General features: G+C 57.5%; 1 protein-coding gene across 1 annotated transcript in view; it reads left to right on the top strand.

The window, feature by feature from the left end:
• Positions 1-16480, top strand: part of COL5A1 (collagen type V alpha 1 chain) — a 149024-nt gene that overhangs the window by 84539 nt on the left and 48005 nt on the right. Inside the window, exons 30-36 of the mRNA XM_023742655.1 lie at positions 2185-2238; positions 5249-5356; positions 6173-6226; positions 8678-8731; positions 14123-14167; positions 14300-14353; positions 15971-16015. Coding sequence (XP_023598423.1) covers positions 2185-2238; positions 5249-5356; positions 6173-6226; positions 8678-8731; positions 14123-14167; positions 14300-14353; positions 15971-16015 — 414 coding nt within the window. The remainder of the gene's footprint in view (positions 1-2184; positions 2239-5248; positions 5357-6172; positions 6227-8677; positions 8732-14122; positions 14168-14299; positions 14354-15970; positions 16016-16480) is intronic.

Here is a 16480-nt window from a genome sequence, read left to right as displayed (position 1 = left end):
GCTTCCCGGCCGCCTCACAAGGCAGCTCGGCAGACAACCCCTTAGCTGTTGGATTTTCCCCCTGAGCAGCCTCGCACGTGGGCAGCGAGGCAGTGAGAAAAAGGAGTGGAGCCTGCTCACCTGGGGGCTGAGGCGGCCAGCCAGGTGCTGCCTGGGCCTCCAGCCACGTCCAGTTGGCAGACCTGGCCTTGGACTGCAGATGTTCACGAATGTACGGCAATGGCCCAGAAAACTGTGCTGTTTGGCCGATCGGCACTGTGGGCTGGGAGCCAGATGGAACATTCTGGATAATAAGCAGCGAAGCTATGCAGCTGTGCGTGTCCTGAAGAGTTGGCACGTCCAGTGTACCAGGAGCAGGGACATCCTGAACAACGTTGGACTGTGTGGCCGGCCACTGTTCTCTCTAGGAGGGGAGGTGCTCAGCGTCCACCAGGGCAAGCATGGCCTGAGGGCTCCTCCCTCTGCTGGCCCACCCCACCCGGCCTCCCGGTCGTTTGGGGAAGCTGTTCTAGCGCACATCGTGCATGAGACACGTCGGACTGCTTGCTGTGCACACCATGGGGTTCTCGGGGATTCGGGGCTGCGGGCAGGGGCAAGGACCTGATCTCACTGGATGGCGCCTGCCAAGACGTCGCTCGAGTCCTCTCCTGTGGACTCCGTGGGCCTTAAGGTCATTCTCAAGGAGGTGCTGAGTGGCCACACCGGGTCTGGACAGAACTTAGGTGGTGTTTGCTGCGTACCCTCGTCCTGGGTGGGTGCCCCCTGGAAGGAGAGGCAGGGAGGTGCCCGCCATCCAATGCAGCACCTCCCAAAGTGCATCTAGAACGCACAGAAGACCCTGAAGCCTGCACTCAGCACAGCTCCTGGGCCGCTTGCCTGCTCTCTGGGGGCTCCGGAAACACCTGAATTGAGGTCGCCCACCACAAGGACATGGCTGTCTCATGGAGCCCGTCCAGGCTCGGGGACACGCACGTCCCCTTCCAGCAGGCACCTCCCCCTCAGTCCCGTGTCCAGGAGTCCCTCTCACTGAGCCCCTCCCTCCTGCTGCAGGTGGCTTCCGGAGCCCCAGATAGGCCGCACGCGTCCTTTCACACATGTCCCTTAGCCTGAGACAGGGCTGCTGGAGACGGTGTGAGCTGGGTTGTTCAGGGGACGCCTCCTGGCCGGGACAGTCACTACACGTGCCCTGAGGGACGGGCTGAGTGGTGGCCTCTCTGGAACCTCAGCGTCACTTGTGGCCAGAGCTGCCGAGTGGTCAGCACTCTGCTGAGCACCGTGGACGGGGCCTTGGGGCAGGTGCTGCCAGAGACCCCAAGTGCTGTCCTGCACAGGATGTGCCCCAGTCTGGGCACGAGCTCCACGGGCCACGAATGTGTACGGCCGGCTGGGTTTCACAGGCCCTGTCCCCCTCCTCTCTGAGCTGCTGAGTGAGATCAGGATGCAGCCCCTGAGTGACGAGGATGTGCAAGCTGGGGTCCCCTTGTGGGAAGCCAGTGCACCCTGGGGCAGAATGCCCCAAGGGTCTCCCTCAGTGACTTCCCACGGGTGAAGTCCAGGCTAGGAAAAGGGACAGGCAACAGACCACTGAACCTGAGAAGCTCCCTTGCAAATCCCCACATCCACAAATGCCCCGATATACGCAGCTCCCTCTCCCAGAAAGTGCCAGAAGGTGTGTCTGAAAGCCGTCAGCAGCCGCTGCCCCTGGGCAGCTCTGCCGGCACCTGGTGGTGGCCTCTTAGCGCCTTCCTTGGCAATGCCGGCAACAGCAGCCTGGTTTCTCTGGGGGCGTTCTTCATCCGGCTCCCCCTCCTCACACTCAGGCCTGTTCACCAGCTACTGGTCTGCAGTGGCGAGTGGCCGGCAGAGCTGCTCAGAGGCGCGGATGCTGGCCGGGCGGCGGCTGGCCTCTGCACCGTGGCGCAGAGCTTTCAGACAGCTAGGGCTGCAGCCCCCGCTGTGGGCCCGCGCCTGGAAGTGCAGAACGTCACACCCCTGAATGCAGGGGGTTGCTGGCAAGGCGCTTCACGGGGGACTGGCTCTGGGGTGCTCGGCCCATCCGCACTGCAGCGTGGAGTCTTTGTGGGAGAAGCTGTGCAGATCGCGGCCCTGTTGTGAGCCGGGGTCACGCTTTGCGGGGAAGCGGTCCATTGTCCAGACTGAGGCCCTTCTTGTCCCGCTGTCCAGGGTGAAGACGGCTTTCCGGGGTTTAAAGGAGACATGGGCATCAAGGGCGACCGGGTGAGTGTTTGGGGTCTGGGATTCGGGTCGGGGAACGGCGGGGTGAGTCTATGGGAGGGGCTGGGGTGTTTGGGGCCACAGGGCAGCTTCTCAGAATGGGGGGAACCCCCTGCAGAGAGTACTGGTCGGGGTGTGGGGGCTGGGGGTGCCGAGGGCGTGGCTCTCTCCAGTTCCCCCTCCTCAGTGTCCATGCTCCGAGGCCAGGTGGGTCTCGCCTGTCTGAGGCTGGGGACGACGGTAGTTACCCTGTGCCCATGTCCTCATCCCACATGGGTGCCCTGGAGCTGCCGGAACAAAACACTGCCCGTGGGCAGCGCCAGAGAGCGGGAGTTCGTTTTCTCGGCCTGGAGGCTAGAAGTCCAAATGAGGGTCTGGGCGGGTCGCTTCCTTCCGTGAACCTGTCTTCTGGTTTCTGTGACTGCCGGCCAGCCATGGCGTCCCTTTGCTTGTGGACAGTCCTCACATGACGTCTGTCTGTCTTCCCTCTGCGTGTGTGTCTGGCCTATTTTGTTCTTGATAAGACACCGCTCAGAAGGGATCCTAAGGACAACTGTCACTCAGAGGGGATTAGGGCTGGGACCCGCCCGACCGCCCACCGCTGTCGTACACAGGGTCGCCACGAGTCAGAATCGACTCTGCGGCCCCGAACGAGGGCGACACTAATGACCTCATTTGCATAAAGAAAGAAACCTATTTCCAAAGCATGTCACATACACGGGCACGGGGGTCAGGACGTCCGCGTTTCTTTGGGGGACACAAAACGGGGTCACTGGAGGTGTTTTTACCTGGCCGATGCTCTGAGTTGAAGAGCAATTCATTTGGCTGAAGGACAGTGGCGTGGGACGAGAGAGGAAGGGCCTGCAGACAGGAGGCCACAAGGCTGGCATTCCAGAGCTGAGGGCTCCCTGCTGTGCCCTTGGAGCCTCCGGGTCCCCCAGGCACCACCAGTTCCTCTCTGGGACCACCGACAGCTCAGAGTTCTGCAGTCTTGCCTGGGGCTGTCAGGAGAAGCTGCGGTGCCAGGATGCTTTTTAACGAATAACGTAGCTCAGCTTCAGAGACAGCCAGTGGCAGCTGTGAGAGGAGGAGTCTGTATGCAGTGGCAGATGCCCAGTGGAAAGGCACCTGCTGGGCTGTGTTCATATAAACGAGGAGGGGGATGCAAAGGCTGCTCCTGGAAGTTTCCGGTTAGCAGCTCTGCTGAGCACGCTAAAGTCAGTCTCCCTAACAACTCCAGAATGGATAGAAGCCAGGCAGAGGGAATGAGGCACCTCCCTGTGCCATGCAGGTGGCACAGCGTGGCGGCAGCCGGGAGCACCTGGACAGACACCTGTCAGCTTAGACAGGCTTGTCATCAGCTGCCGCAATGATCCTCCTGCAAAGCGGGATCTGCGGGCGTCTTCTGACCCTGCCGGAACGAGGGTGCTTTGTGTGTCTCTATCAGAGCTGGGGGAAAGACAGCCATCCACAGTCCCATCCTGGTCGTGTTGCTCTGAAGACACCTCCCTAGAACGTTCTCCATAGTGGAAGATCCTTCTACCCCATATCCAAGGGCGCCTCTCAGCTTGACTTGACGACGTCCCTTTTTCCCTCCTCTCTGATGACTAAGCCCACGTTTGGGGTCCATATGATGAGGTGCAGCTTCAAAGGAGAAGGCACAAAAGACATTTCATGGTCCTTCTGCTCAGACCCCGTGAGCAAAGATCTTATTGGCGCCAGGTGGGTGGGGCGCTCTCCAAGCCCAGGGAACAAGGTCATTCATCCTCATTTCCCCTGGAGAACGCAGCGCCGGCCTGGCATTTCCCAGACGCCCAGCAAGTGCACGAGGGATTATCTTGTTGAGCTAGAAGAACGCTTCTTAGGGACACGGCGCCCTCGGCCTGCGCCAAGCTGGAGCTTAGGAGGACAGAAGTTGTTAGCCTTTATTATCGTGCGATGCATGTTTGGGTTTGGGGCTGCACAGCTGCTGTTGGGAGCACATGCTCAGAGGAGCACTCCGCAGTAAGCAGATGGGGAGCGCCAGGGTGGGCATTCAGGGGCTCGGTGTAGCTCTGCTCCTGACCTTGGCAAGCCCCCGTTCTTGTCCAGGCCAAGGCCTCCCATCCATCACTGGGGGATGATGGGCTAGGCAATAGTTAACCGCTTCTGTCTCTGTGGTTGCATCCTGTGGGTCTCCTATGGGCCCCTTGTACCCAGGTAACCACACAGTTTAGGGACCAAGACCCATTTCAACACCTCCTGGAGTTTCAGAAGGAGATAATAGTGCCCGCTTCTCTCCCCAGTGCAGGCTATCCTGATCTATTTTGGGAAATAGGTCAATGATGGCTCAGATGGTTTGCACTTGACTACTAACCTAAAGGTTGTCTGTTCAAACCCACCCAGTGGCACCACGGAAGAAAGGCCTGGTGATCTGCTTCCCTAATGATTACAGCCAAGAGAACCCTACATACCCGTACGCCCGTTGCCATCAAGTCGATTATGACTCATAGTGATCCTATAGAACAGAGTAGCGCTGCTCCATACAGTTTCCAAGGAGCAGCTGGTGGGTTCGAACCCTATGGAGCAGTTCTACTCTGCACACATGTGGTCACCATGAGGCAGAATTGACTGGAGGACAATGAGTTTGTGTGTTTTTTTTTTTTTTTTTTTTCCTGCCTGGGCTTCTGTCCATTTTATCTCGGGAAGTAGCAGTTCAGAGCTCCTATTGTTCACTGGCTGTTTCAGCTGGGAGGCTCTGGATTTGGAGCCGGTAATTGGGAGGTGGGAGGTGCAGCCTTGAGAAACTAACAGGCCAGCCAAGCCCAGTCATTTACTGCAGAGCAGGCTTGCTCTGTCAGCAACACGGCCACGGGCCATCAGCTGGGGAGGCGAGTGTGCCGGGATTGCTGAGTGGCTCTTAGGACAAGCTGCCTGGGGTTCGACCCCCCGCCCCGGGACCCTGGTGGGAGCTGTGCTTGGGCGGTGGAGGCCGGGGGGTGGTCTTCCTCACCTCCTCTTCTCTGACTCACAGGGAGAGATCGGCCCACCTGGTCCCCGAGGAGAAGATGGTCCTGAAGGCCCGAAGGGTCGAGGAGGCCCCAATGGCGACCCTGGCCCCCTGGGGCCCACGGGGGAGAAGGTAAAGAAGCAGGGCCTGAGCACCAGGGGTTTCGTGACCTAGCTGGACTCCACGGACCTTTCCTGGTGCCTGGAGTTCCGGGCCGGGACTTGAATTGGCTGAGCCACCCCCACGGTGGGGCAGACTTGACCGAGGGCCTTGGCTCCATCTCACCCCACTGCCCGGGACTCGGGCCGCCCTCCCGGAAAATGCATTTGTGGGCAGAGCGATGCCCTCTTGTCCTGAGTGTGACCCTCTGTCCACTTCGCCACTTCCACGAGAGCACCTTCCTCCCGGCTTTCTGAGCTCGCAAGTCTGAGCCACGACACTCACAGGCCCCGTTCTCAAGTGGGTGACCTGTCTTCGTCCAGGTCCCCGCCTCTACAGGGGGGAGGATAGCCATGTCCCCACGGTGGTGAAGGTGCCTGTCTAGTCGGCAGGGCCCAGCTGTGGATGTGCCACCCTAGCCCCAGAAGGGGATGCGACTAACTTCCCACCGCCTCTCCCCGAGACTGGAAGGCTTTTGCCGGAGATTAAGAAAAATCTCACAGGTAAAGAATACTTGGGGCTGTGTCTTTAACCACTTTGACTTCAGAGAGGCCTTTGTTGAGGGGCCTTTGTCTTAAACTAGGCCAGGGGTTATGGGGGACCCATCTTACCTCATGGGTGCACAGACGCCACCCTGGAAGGACTGGCTGGGCCTCCCCATGACTGTGTTCTTCAGCCTTTGGAAACTGTGTGCCAGGCCTCTCCCCTGTCACAGCATGCTGGCTTTCTCTCAGCTCTGAGAGAATGGCTCGGGAGACACCATCTGATGGAACTCTCATCTTTCCTCAGGGAAAACTCGGAGTCCCCGGATTGCCAGGGTACCCAGGAAGACAAGGGCCCAAGGTAATTTCCACCCTCACATCCTGTTAGGTTAAGGGAGACGCCCTAAGGATGCTCCCGGCCCGTCCCCACCCTGTCCGACCCCACCCGGCACCTCAGCGCCTTCCTATCCCTGGGAGAGCTTCGGTGGCATAAACAGACGTTGGGGGCTTGTGCCCCTCTGGATTCCTTTGTGCACAGCCTTGGCACTCACTGGGCTGAGTTGGAAGGAGGTACTTGCACAGTTAGTGGAGCTTTCCAAGAAGGGAACAGACCCAGAGCTGAGAGTGGGCGGTATGCCTGCCTCTGGCCCACAGCCCACCGCCCTGGTGGGGCCCGTCACCCCCTGCACTGCCCACACGGGACTGTCCCCTCTCAGCTGTGACTCGCTTTGGAGATTCCAAGGTCATTTGCTGGTAACTGAGATTCAGTGCAAGACAAAAACCTTTCCAACATGAAACCCTACTCTAGGTTCAGTGAGACAGCTCCTTAAGGCTTTGGAAATCTTTTCCCCTCGAATCCCACATTTTATTATTCATGGATCTTCCTTAAAAAATAACCAGCTGCCTGGCACGAGAGACACACTTAAAAGAGCAGAGAGAGCCCTGTCTCCCTCTGGCTGCACCTGTGCTTTCTGTGTGCCATCGGCTGACGCACCTTCTAGGACTCAAGACAGTCTCATCACAGAGGTGCTGTGGGCTGGGGTCTCAGGTCTGGGCGTTTCCATGCCAGTGAAGGAGCGTCTGTCTGACCCCATCTTTCCTGTGTTGAACTCATAGACACTCCCAGTGTATGCAAGTCCACCCCCAACACGGAGGAGCAGTGGGCTTCTGTGTCATATCTAATGTGCCTGCAGATGTGCTGTCATCACCCATCTGCTGGGTGAAAGGGGGCTGGATGGACACACCTTCTCTCTTTAAACACAAGTCCATTTGGGGGAGGAGAGAGCAGGGGAGGGGAGGGGAGCAGAAGAGAGAGGGAGAGGAGAGGGGAGAGGAAGGGAGGGGTGGGGAGGAGAGGGGAGCAGAGGAGACAGGGAGAGGGGAGGGGAGGAGAAGGGAGTAGAGGAGAGAGAGAGGGGAGGGGAGGGGAGTAGAGGAGAGATAGAGGGGAGGGGAGGGGAGAGCAGTGGGAGAGAGGGGAGGGGAGGGGGCAGAGGAGAGGGGAGCTGACGTTTGGGGAGAGCAGGGCAGATAGTAGACATCAAGCCCAGGCAGCCTTTTGGGAAGGTGAGGTGTGACTTTTAACTGCCTGGGTGTCCCGTGGGCAGTGACTAAATGCAGGACTGACTCCTACACAGAGTGACCCCGTCCTGAGTGGGGCTCTGGAGGCCCCTGCACCCCAGGCGTCCTGCCTGCTGTCCCCTGCTGGATAGGCAGGTGGGCACATGAGTGGGCTGACCGAGGGCAGCCCCCTAGGGGAGATGCAGGATTCAGAACTTCATGGGCTCTTCAGGGATGCAAGTGCGATCAGGTCGTTATGCCACGTGGGGAGGAGGCTGTGGAGGGCAGCTGCCAGCACCAACGTCTGTGGACGGGCGAAACGACCCTCAGTGTCTGGGGAACTAGTTGGCGTTCCTTTTGCACGTCGCAGTGGTTTGGGCGTCCGCCAGATGAAAGTCCTTAGCTCACCCCTCGTCTGTGTATCCCTATAGACATCTGGATCGAGTGGCTGCTGGATGCCACAGTGGGCGCGTGTGCGTTTGTTCTGACTTTGAAAGCCGCCATTCTTTATTGAGTGGCATTCTGGGAAGATAGCAAAGCATGGCAACAAGGAACAATAAACAAAATGTCATAAACGTGAGACGCACACCTCTTCCTCTCCAGAGAAATCTTATAGTATCGTCCCCTTTTCTTCCAAGCTGGCAGCGCTATGCAGACATGGTGTGTGGGCGGAGGGTGGAGAGGCAGCATGGTTAAGACGCAGTTTGGAATTTTAAATTTGGTGTCTAGGAGATGATCAGGAAGTACTTGTTCGGTGGGTGGGTGGATAGATGGGTGAGTGGGTGGGTAGGTAGATGGGTGGATGGGTGGGAAGATGTGCGGGCAGATCCATGAATAATATAATGTGGGATTTGAGTGAGTAGATGGGTAGGTGAGTGGATAGGTGAGTGGGTAGGTGGGTAGATAAGTAGATAGCTGGGTGAATGGATGGATGGATGGATGAGAGGATGGGTGGGCGGGTGGGCAGATGGGCAGGTGGGTGGGTGGATGGAAGAGTGAGTGGGTAAGTGAGTGGGTGAGTGGATAAGTGAGTGGGTGAGTGGATGGGTGAGTGGGTGAGTAGGTGGGCCAATGGATAAGTGGATGGCTGGGTGAATGGACGGGTGGGTGGGTGAGTGGATGGGCGGGTTGGCGAGTGGAAGGGCTTCATGTCAGGGGCATTAACTACAACACAGACTCATCCTCCAGTCGCAGCACAGCCAGCCCTTCTGGCCCAGCTCGCACGTGAGTTTCTTAACCACCTCTCTTTCAGGGTTCCATTGGATTTCCTGGATTCCCTGGCGCCAATGGAGAGAAGGGTGGCAGGGTAAGCATGGCCTGGCCTCCGGTCCGGCCGCTTGTTCTGTGGGCTTGTTGCTTCCCGGAGATGTTCCCAAGTCCACGGTCTGTTAATTTCTCACCCACGCTCTGCCAACACTGCTTTTCACAATGGCCGACCTTGAGCCCATGGCCTTGAACACTAAGCGCCGCGGCTCTTCCCTGATGCTGGGCCGGGTGGTGATGTGACAGCGAGGCCAGCAGGCAGGGAAGGGGGCATGTCAAGAAGAGAAAATAGAGCTTTCTGGTAAATGACGAATGCCAGCGAACTCCTTCCGGTCGTTAGTGGGAGCAAGATTCCTCTCTTCGCCCAAGCTGTCCTTCCTCAGGCTGGTTTTAAAAAGGGGAAAAGAAGTTTTCTTTTTATTGCTGCCACTACCTCCCAGTCCAAGTTCAAGGTGCTTCGTCCCCGTCATTACCAAGCTGCCATTGTCCTAGAACACCCATCAAGGTGTAATGGGTTGTCATCGTGAGCATGGTGCTGGGCTGGGGGCTGGCTTCCTACCCCACTGCCTGAGTCCCTGCTGGCCAGGAGGCAGCCCTGGGCTGTCAGCACTAAACCCTCGGCCCTGCTGAGTGCTGGCCGTCAGATAGGATGCGGAGCCACTGTGGGCCTTCAACGCTGAGCCGGACTTGCCCACGGGCACCTGGGGGCAGAGACTGTCGGAGCTGTGCATGTGCGCCAGCAGGCAGAGCGCCGGTGAGGACCCAGCCCCAGAGAGATGTGGCTCCCCTGTGTGCGGCCACAGAGCCGAGCTTCAGCCACACCCCTGCCATCGCCCCCTTTGAGGTCTCTCCTTGCAGAGGTGGAGCTGCAGGCTGTGACATGCTGCTCCAGCTGATGTTCTCATGTTAATACCGAGTCCACATGCTCTCAAAAGCAGGGAGAAAGGCCTCAAGACAACCAAAGCTCATGCAAGCAGACACGTGTCCTGCCAGGGCCACACACCGGAAAAGCAGTGGCTGTGCTGAGGCCGCGTGGCAGCAGGGACACGGAGGGAACCAGGCCCGTGGCCGAGGAGCAGGAGAGGTCTGCACACCGTGGTGGCACCCCAGCACTGCCTTCCACGTGCAGACCCTAGAGTTGCCACAGCCCTTGGCGGCTCGGATGTGGTGGGGCTTGGACCGGGTGATGGCCTCTCAAGGCTCAGCAGCAATGCAGCGTTCAGCCACCTCTGCCCGGCTGCCGGCCTGCCCCGAGCAGTGTGGACGCGGCTGGTGCCGGCCAGACCGCTGAGCTGTGCTGGAAGCTTTGCTCTGTCTCGGTTTATGATCCAGACCCCTTCCAGGCCTGTGTCCCTGAACCAGGAGCAGCTGCGTGGGGTGGGCATGATCCAGGAGACAGCCACTGGGAGGGACGTGGCTGTGAGGGGTGACTTCTCCTGGCCGCCGTGCGTCTCCCAGATAGAGGATGGGCAAAGTCTCTACACAGGCTTGACCTGCCGGCTGAAGATGACTTTCCTTCTCCCCTGGGCTTATGAGGGGTTTGGTTCTTCTAGTCCATTCAGATACTACAACTATGGAATGCATGTGTGTGTGTACGTGCGTGTGTGTGTGTGTGTACGTACGTGTGTGTGTGTGTACGTGCATGTGTGTGTGTGCATGTGTGTGTACATGCGTGTGTGTACGTGCGTGTGTGTGTACGTGCGTGTGTGTGTACGTGCGTGTGTGTACGTGCGTGTGTGTGTATGTGCGTGTGTGTACGTGCGTGTGTGTGTACGTGCGTGTGTGTGTACGTGCGTGTGTGTACGTGCGTGTGTGTGTATGTGCGTGTGTGTACGTGCGTGTGTGTGTACGTGCGTGTGTGTGTGTACGTGCATGTGTGTGTGTGTGTGTGTGCGTGCACGTGTGTGTGCACGTGTGCGTGTGTGTATAGATGAGATGAGGCTGGTGGGGCTGAGGTCGCAGGCTGTGTCCTGTTGGGCCCTGTGCCCTGTAGGGAGAAGAGGCTGCTGGAGAGTCTGTGTGATGGGGCCCAGGTCAAGTTCTAGAAGTGTCCCTGGGGCTGCTGAGTTGAGGATGAACAGTAGCAGGGCAAAGGGGGAGGGGGAGGCAGGGAGGAGGCTGTGGCAGTATCCCGGCATGAGGATGGTGACACTGACTAGGTAGCGGCCGAGAGGTTGGGGGAAGATGTCAGGAAAGCCCACGGGCTCAGAGCTGTCCTGGAAAACTGGTTACTTATTGAGGCTTTGGCTGCATTTAAAAGTCCTCCTCAAGAATCCCAAATAGGAATGATGACAATTTGGACATGACCGCCACATGCGTCACTGATCTGGTGCAGACCGTGGTTGACTGGCAGGGGTGGGGGCGCCCACTGGCAGAGGGAAGCTCCAGCCGAGGCTCCTGGTCTGCGTCCGGGTGAACCCTGCACCCAGGTCTCCCCTGACTCAGTCTCAGGGAGCTGCTGGACAATGGCTGGAGACAGCACAAAGCTGAGTCAAGTCTACACTCTCCAGCCCCTTCCAGGCCCCTCCAGGCCTCAGACCACAGGTCAGCACGTTCTCAGCCTCTGCTGCATCTGTGGTCACTGGGGGTGCCGGGCCGCATCGGGGAGGTGAAGTCACTGCCGCCTGGTGCTTTAGGCACGAGTCACCACATGCTCTTGGGGCTGAGAACACGGCCCCGTTTTCCGTGGAGCCCACGGTAGTGGTGACACCCCGTGATGGAGCCCTGGCCGTCTCTCTCCCCCCGTCAGCACGAATCACAGTCTCCTGATCAGGAAGCCGAGTGCAGCCCTCTCGGACACAGGCCTGCTCTAGAGTCAGTGCCGCAGGAAGGTGTTTGAAGTACGGGGGCGATTGCCTCGGCAGTAGAGTTGCTTTACACCGAGCTCAGGACTGAAGGGAATGTGGGTCAGCAGCCCCTGGGACCCTCCCAGCCCCTGAGTGGGGCTGCCCAGGCGTCTGCAGCGGGGCGGGCGAGGCTGCCCCTGCAGGTGGGCCCGCCTCTAGGTTCACCGTGGAGCCCCGGGTCGGGCCTGTGGAAGCATTTGGATACTGGCTCACTGTCTGGACCTTCGGAGGCCCAAGGCCACGCGCCGTCCCACTGCGTGTCCGTCCTCGCTTGCTGTTGGCTTTGTAATTCCTCGTAGCCGTGGCTTTTCATTCTGTGGCCGCCTGTTCCCTGAAGATGCTACGTGCAGGCAGTGGGGATGCAGGTGAGCGGGCCCCGTGTCCTCGAGCAGTACACAGGAGCGTGCCAGCGTGCAGCGCCCACAAGGGTGGAACCGGATGTCAGAGGAGGCGTCTCGGGGGCAGGGACGAGGATTCAGCCGAGACCTGCAAGGTGGACAGAGGTTGGATGAGTGAGGGGGATGGGGGGAGCTCGCAGCCCCTCAGAGTGGGTGTTGGGGGCGGAGAAGGCCTGCATGTGGCTGGCCCAGCAAGCAAGGGTGTGGGGGCTGAGAGTGAGGAGGGGGTGACGGGGCTGCAGAGTCTGGCAGAGCCTGTCGCCCATCACAGGTAGTTCTTGGCCCCAAGGAGTGGAGACTCCTGAGGGGTGTGGTCTGGGCAGTGACATGGGGGACTTCTAAATGTAGTTCTGTCCCCAGAGTGGGGGATGGGTGGGAAAGGGCAGGAAGGCTGTGAGGGGGTCAGGTCCAAGGTCTGCTTCTCTGGAGAGGTCTTTTTAAACCTCTTTTTGGATATTCTGCTCAGATGGAAACTTCTTGATGCTAGGGTGCTTGGCATGACTGATTGTATATGTGCGTGTGTGTGTGTGTGTGTGAGACTGTGTATGAATGTGTGTATGCACATGTCTGCGTGTGTGTGTACACGTGTGTGTGTGCACGTGTGTGTGTGTGCACGCACGTGTGTCCAAGGGCTGCTGTGAGCCCACCAGACAGCTCTCCTGCCTGCCCGACCGCAGCTCAGAGGTGTGGCTTAGTTCCATGAACAACTATTGGTTAAACAGGAAAACCACGGAGTGTGAGCAGTTCTTTTCCACCAAAAGCCGGCTGTGGCTGAAGGAAGAGGAACAGGGTGACGGCCACCCCTGGCCTGGGCCTGGGCCAACGTGGAGCCCGGGGGCCCCGGCCATGAAGAGCCAGCCTTTGGAAATGGCTGCCAGCCATCCAAGGCCCCTCCTCCCGTGCATTCAGCTTCTCGGCTCGAGACCACCCAGGCTGCCTTGGTGAGGACAGAGGGTATGGGCGAAGACTGCGGACTGGGAGGACGTTCTGTCCCACAGCTTCAGTCAGCAGGGCTCGGGACTCCTTGGCCGGAGTCAGTTTACAAAGAGCAGTGGTGAGCGAGAGGCCAGGAGAGGCCCAGGTGGATTGGTGGCTGGCCCTCCATTTTGCTTCCTATGAGATCTTCCTGCCGCGCCTCAGATGCAGTCTCCAGTTGGACCTGGGGGGCCACAACCCGTGTCATCCATCGGTTGATGAACTAGTTTAGGGTGGAGGGTTTGGGTTTAGGTGTTGGTGGTGGGGATGGGGGTGGATGAGAAAACCCGACAAAGTGGGTTACCCACAAATGCCAAGAGCTAGCCAGGTTGGCTGTGGGTTCTTCCACCGGTCAAAAGTTTATCCTTTGAAGAAAGCAGATGTTTCATTAGTTTTCATATGCAAATATTTATTTGAAGCCCAAGGATCTTTCCGTATAATTAAAATACTGGAGCCAGAGTGTGTTGTTAAAAGGCAACATAATTAACTCGTCATTATCAGTGGTTAGTTAGACTCCTTGCAAAACAGCAGACCCTAAGAAGCGGTGATGATGCTGGCAGCTGCTGAGTGGACACTTATGAGGGGCCCCGTCATTAGAAACCAGAATAAAATCCAGGCAAACTGAGAAGCCGTGGAGTACCGGACCTGTGTTCCATCCGTTACTCCCATACGCTGTGGTAAACTGCATTTTTCAGCTAGTCTATCTTTCTTCCGGGGGAGAAAAAAAAGGCATTTCCCTGTGGTTTGAAAAATGCAAAACAAGTGCAGCAACAGAAAAGGGGATCTGAATTCTCTGAGGAGAGGAAACGGACCCTGGGATTTATGCATTCAGTTGTAAGTTTGCTTGTCTGCAGAGCCTGCTGAAAATTTAACGGCTGATATTGTTAACTGTAGCAAAAGTAAATTATGTATGAAAGGGGTTGGCTTTCTTCCATGTTCTTGCAATGATTTCCCCCCTGCTGAGATGGAGGGAGCCACTGGAGGGGGGCAGGTAGCAGCTTAGAGGGAAAGAAAGATGATAGCAAAACATCCATCAGATTGCAGGAAGAAGACTGGATTCCAGCAGGACTTGGCAGGGATGGGGAGCGCTGGGTGGTGAGCTGTGAAACCAGAGATAAGGAAGCTGGTCCCAAGGCCTCTCAATACCCAGGGGAGGGACCCCTGACAGGGACGTGCTTACACCCGTGACTGACCACCCCTCTTCTTTGATTCTAGGGGACCCCTGGAAAGCCAGGACCAAGGGGGCAGCGCGGCCCAACGGTAATCGTCCTTGTGGCTCTCAGGCATCTGAGAGCGCATGTGGGTGGGGTGGGGGAGGGGATCTCCGTGAGATCATGGAGCTCATTTAGGAGAATTCAGGGGCTGACCTTCCTCCCTTCTCTGTCTGTCCAGGGTCCGAGGGGTGAGAGAGGTCCACGGGGCATCACGGGGAAGCCTGGCCCCAAGGTATGTCTGCGTACGTGTGCGGTGTCTCTGAGGTGGCCAGCCTGAAGTGGGGCCACCACCAACCCCTAGTCACAATGCTGCTGAGACATGGAACCCCCAGGGATGATTTGTAGTTTTTTTCATTTAAAAAAAAAAGAAGTTTTCTTGGAGGTATTGAAAAACAAGCATGGAGATCTGCTTTCGAATGTCCCAGCCTTGAAAACCCTACGGGGTGGTATCTGCACACATGGGGTCGCCATGAGCCGGAGGTGACAGGATGGCAACTAATGACAATTTAAGACGCAGTTCCTCTCCTGCAATTAGATCCATCCAATCATGTGGCCACATGTGATGCCCCAGGACATGGCTCTGTCCCCTAAAGACAGTGGTTCCGTGGCCCGAGGAGGCCAGGCCCAGCTGGACGTTGGGCAGACTGCCTTCCTGGAGTAGACATGCCTGGTTCTGCAGGGAGCCTTAGTTCTCTGAAAGGCTTTGGAGGCTGCAGAGAAACCTTTGCAGAAATCTGAAGAAAGGTCTCTCTGCCGTGGGTGAGCCTTAGCCTGCCTCGAATGTACCTTCCTTCTGCCGAGTGCCGTTGAAGCCCCTCCCCAGATCGTGAATCTGGAAACATCCACCTCAACCCGTCAACCTGTTCCCATTCCATCTGGACCTAATTCTAAAGTACGGTCTTGCCAAAGGAGCCCTGGTGGTGCAGTGGTTAAGAGCTCGGCTGCTAACCAAAAGGTCAGCAGTTCAAATCCACCAGCCGCTGTTTGGAAACCCTATGGAGCAGTTCTACTCTGTCCTATAGGGTCGATACGAGTCAGAATCGATCTGACTGCAACAAGTTTTTTTTGTTGTTGTTGTTGTTTTGTTTTGATATCTTGCTAAAGAGGTGACCCTTTTGATTGGCTCAGGGACAGAATGGAGCGTGCTTCCAGGCGGCTGGAGTGGGCCCAGATAATAAAGCCAGTTGCAGTCCAGTTGACTGACTCATGGTGACCCCATGTGTGTCACAGTAGAACTGTGCTCCATGGGCTTTTCAATGGCTGATTTTTTGGAAGTAGATCACCAGGCCTTTCTTCTGAGGTGCCTCTGGGTGAACGGAACCTCCAACCTTCCAGTTAGTGGCCAAGGGCTTAACCGTTTGCATCACCCATGGACTGTGCCCAACCAACAGCCTACGGTCAATGCTTCCGTAATCAGCTCTGGGGCCATGTTGTGCTTTCCCCATAAGCCGACCTAATGCTTACCTAATGGGAACTAAGAACTTGGTGGGACAGTCGCTGTCACAGGTCAGGGTGGCTTTACACCAGCGCCTGTGTCTGTCTTGGCATGAATTTCAATGCGCTCCTCACCTGGAGCACAGCATTTATCTCACTGCAGGGGGCTGTCCTCTCATCCCTGGAAAGTCAGGACCCCTGGGCTATCAGCTCTCTGTCAGGTAGGCGTGAGGAGGCAGGAGGATGCAGCCTTGGGAACATTGGTCAGCCCTAATGCTCTCCATCCTTTTTGAGGGTCAGGGTGACCTTCAGGAGCCCCACATGCACAGCATTGGCTCTGAAATTATGATGATGTCATGGCCAGGGTCTTTGATCAAAAGTAATAATAATAAGCTTTTCTCTGCTCTCTCCCAAGGGCAACTCCGGAGCTGACGGCCCGGCTGGCCCCCCTGGGGAACGGGTAAGTGCCCCAGAATCTCCAGGAGGGAGTCATAATGCAGATGCCTCCTCTACTTTCTTCTTGGGGTTGGCGGACAGAGGGAGCATGGCTTCACTCTGCTGAAGAGGGGTTTTCTCAAAGTCCTAAAGATGGATCCATGGCTCCTGCTCTGGGTTTGAAATCTCCTGTTGATTGGAGACCTTGACTCCATCCACTAGGCACGGGTCTCAGCGGTTTGGAGGTGCCAGGACATTGGGAAACTGGGTCCTTGCCCCATCCAGTCCCTGAGGGGCCTGTGACCTTGCTTTGTGACCCAGCCTCCTCCAGTCCCTTGTCCAGGCCTCCTCTTACTGTCTAAGAGGGAAGGAGCTGGATTAGGTGGAGCCCAGAATATGGGGAAGGAGCTGGACTAAGTGGAGATAAGGTTATGGGGAAGGAGCTGGATTAGGTGGAGATCAGGTTATGGAGAAGGAGCTGGACTAAGTG

Source organism: Trichechus manatus, unplaced genomic scaffold (assembly GCF_000243295.1).
Source record: "Trichechus manatus latirostris isolate Lorelei unplaced genomic scaffold, TriManLat1.0 scaffold00214, whole genome shotgun sequence".
Classification (NCBI taxonomy): Eukaryota; Metazoa; Chordata; class Mammalia; order Sirenia; family Trichechidae; genus Trichechus; species Trichechus manatus.
The sequence above is the reverse complement of the archived record's forward strand: the minus strand, read 5'-3'. Positions and strand labels throughout refer to the sequence as shown.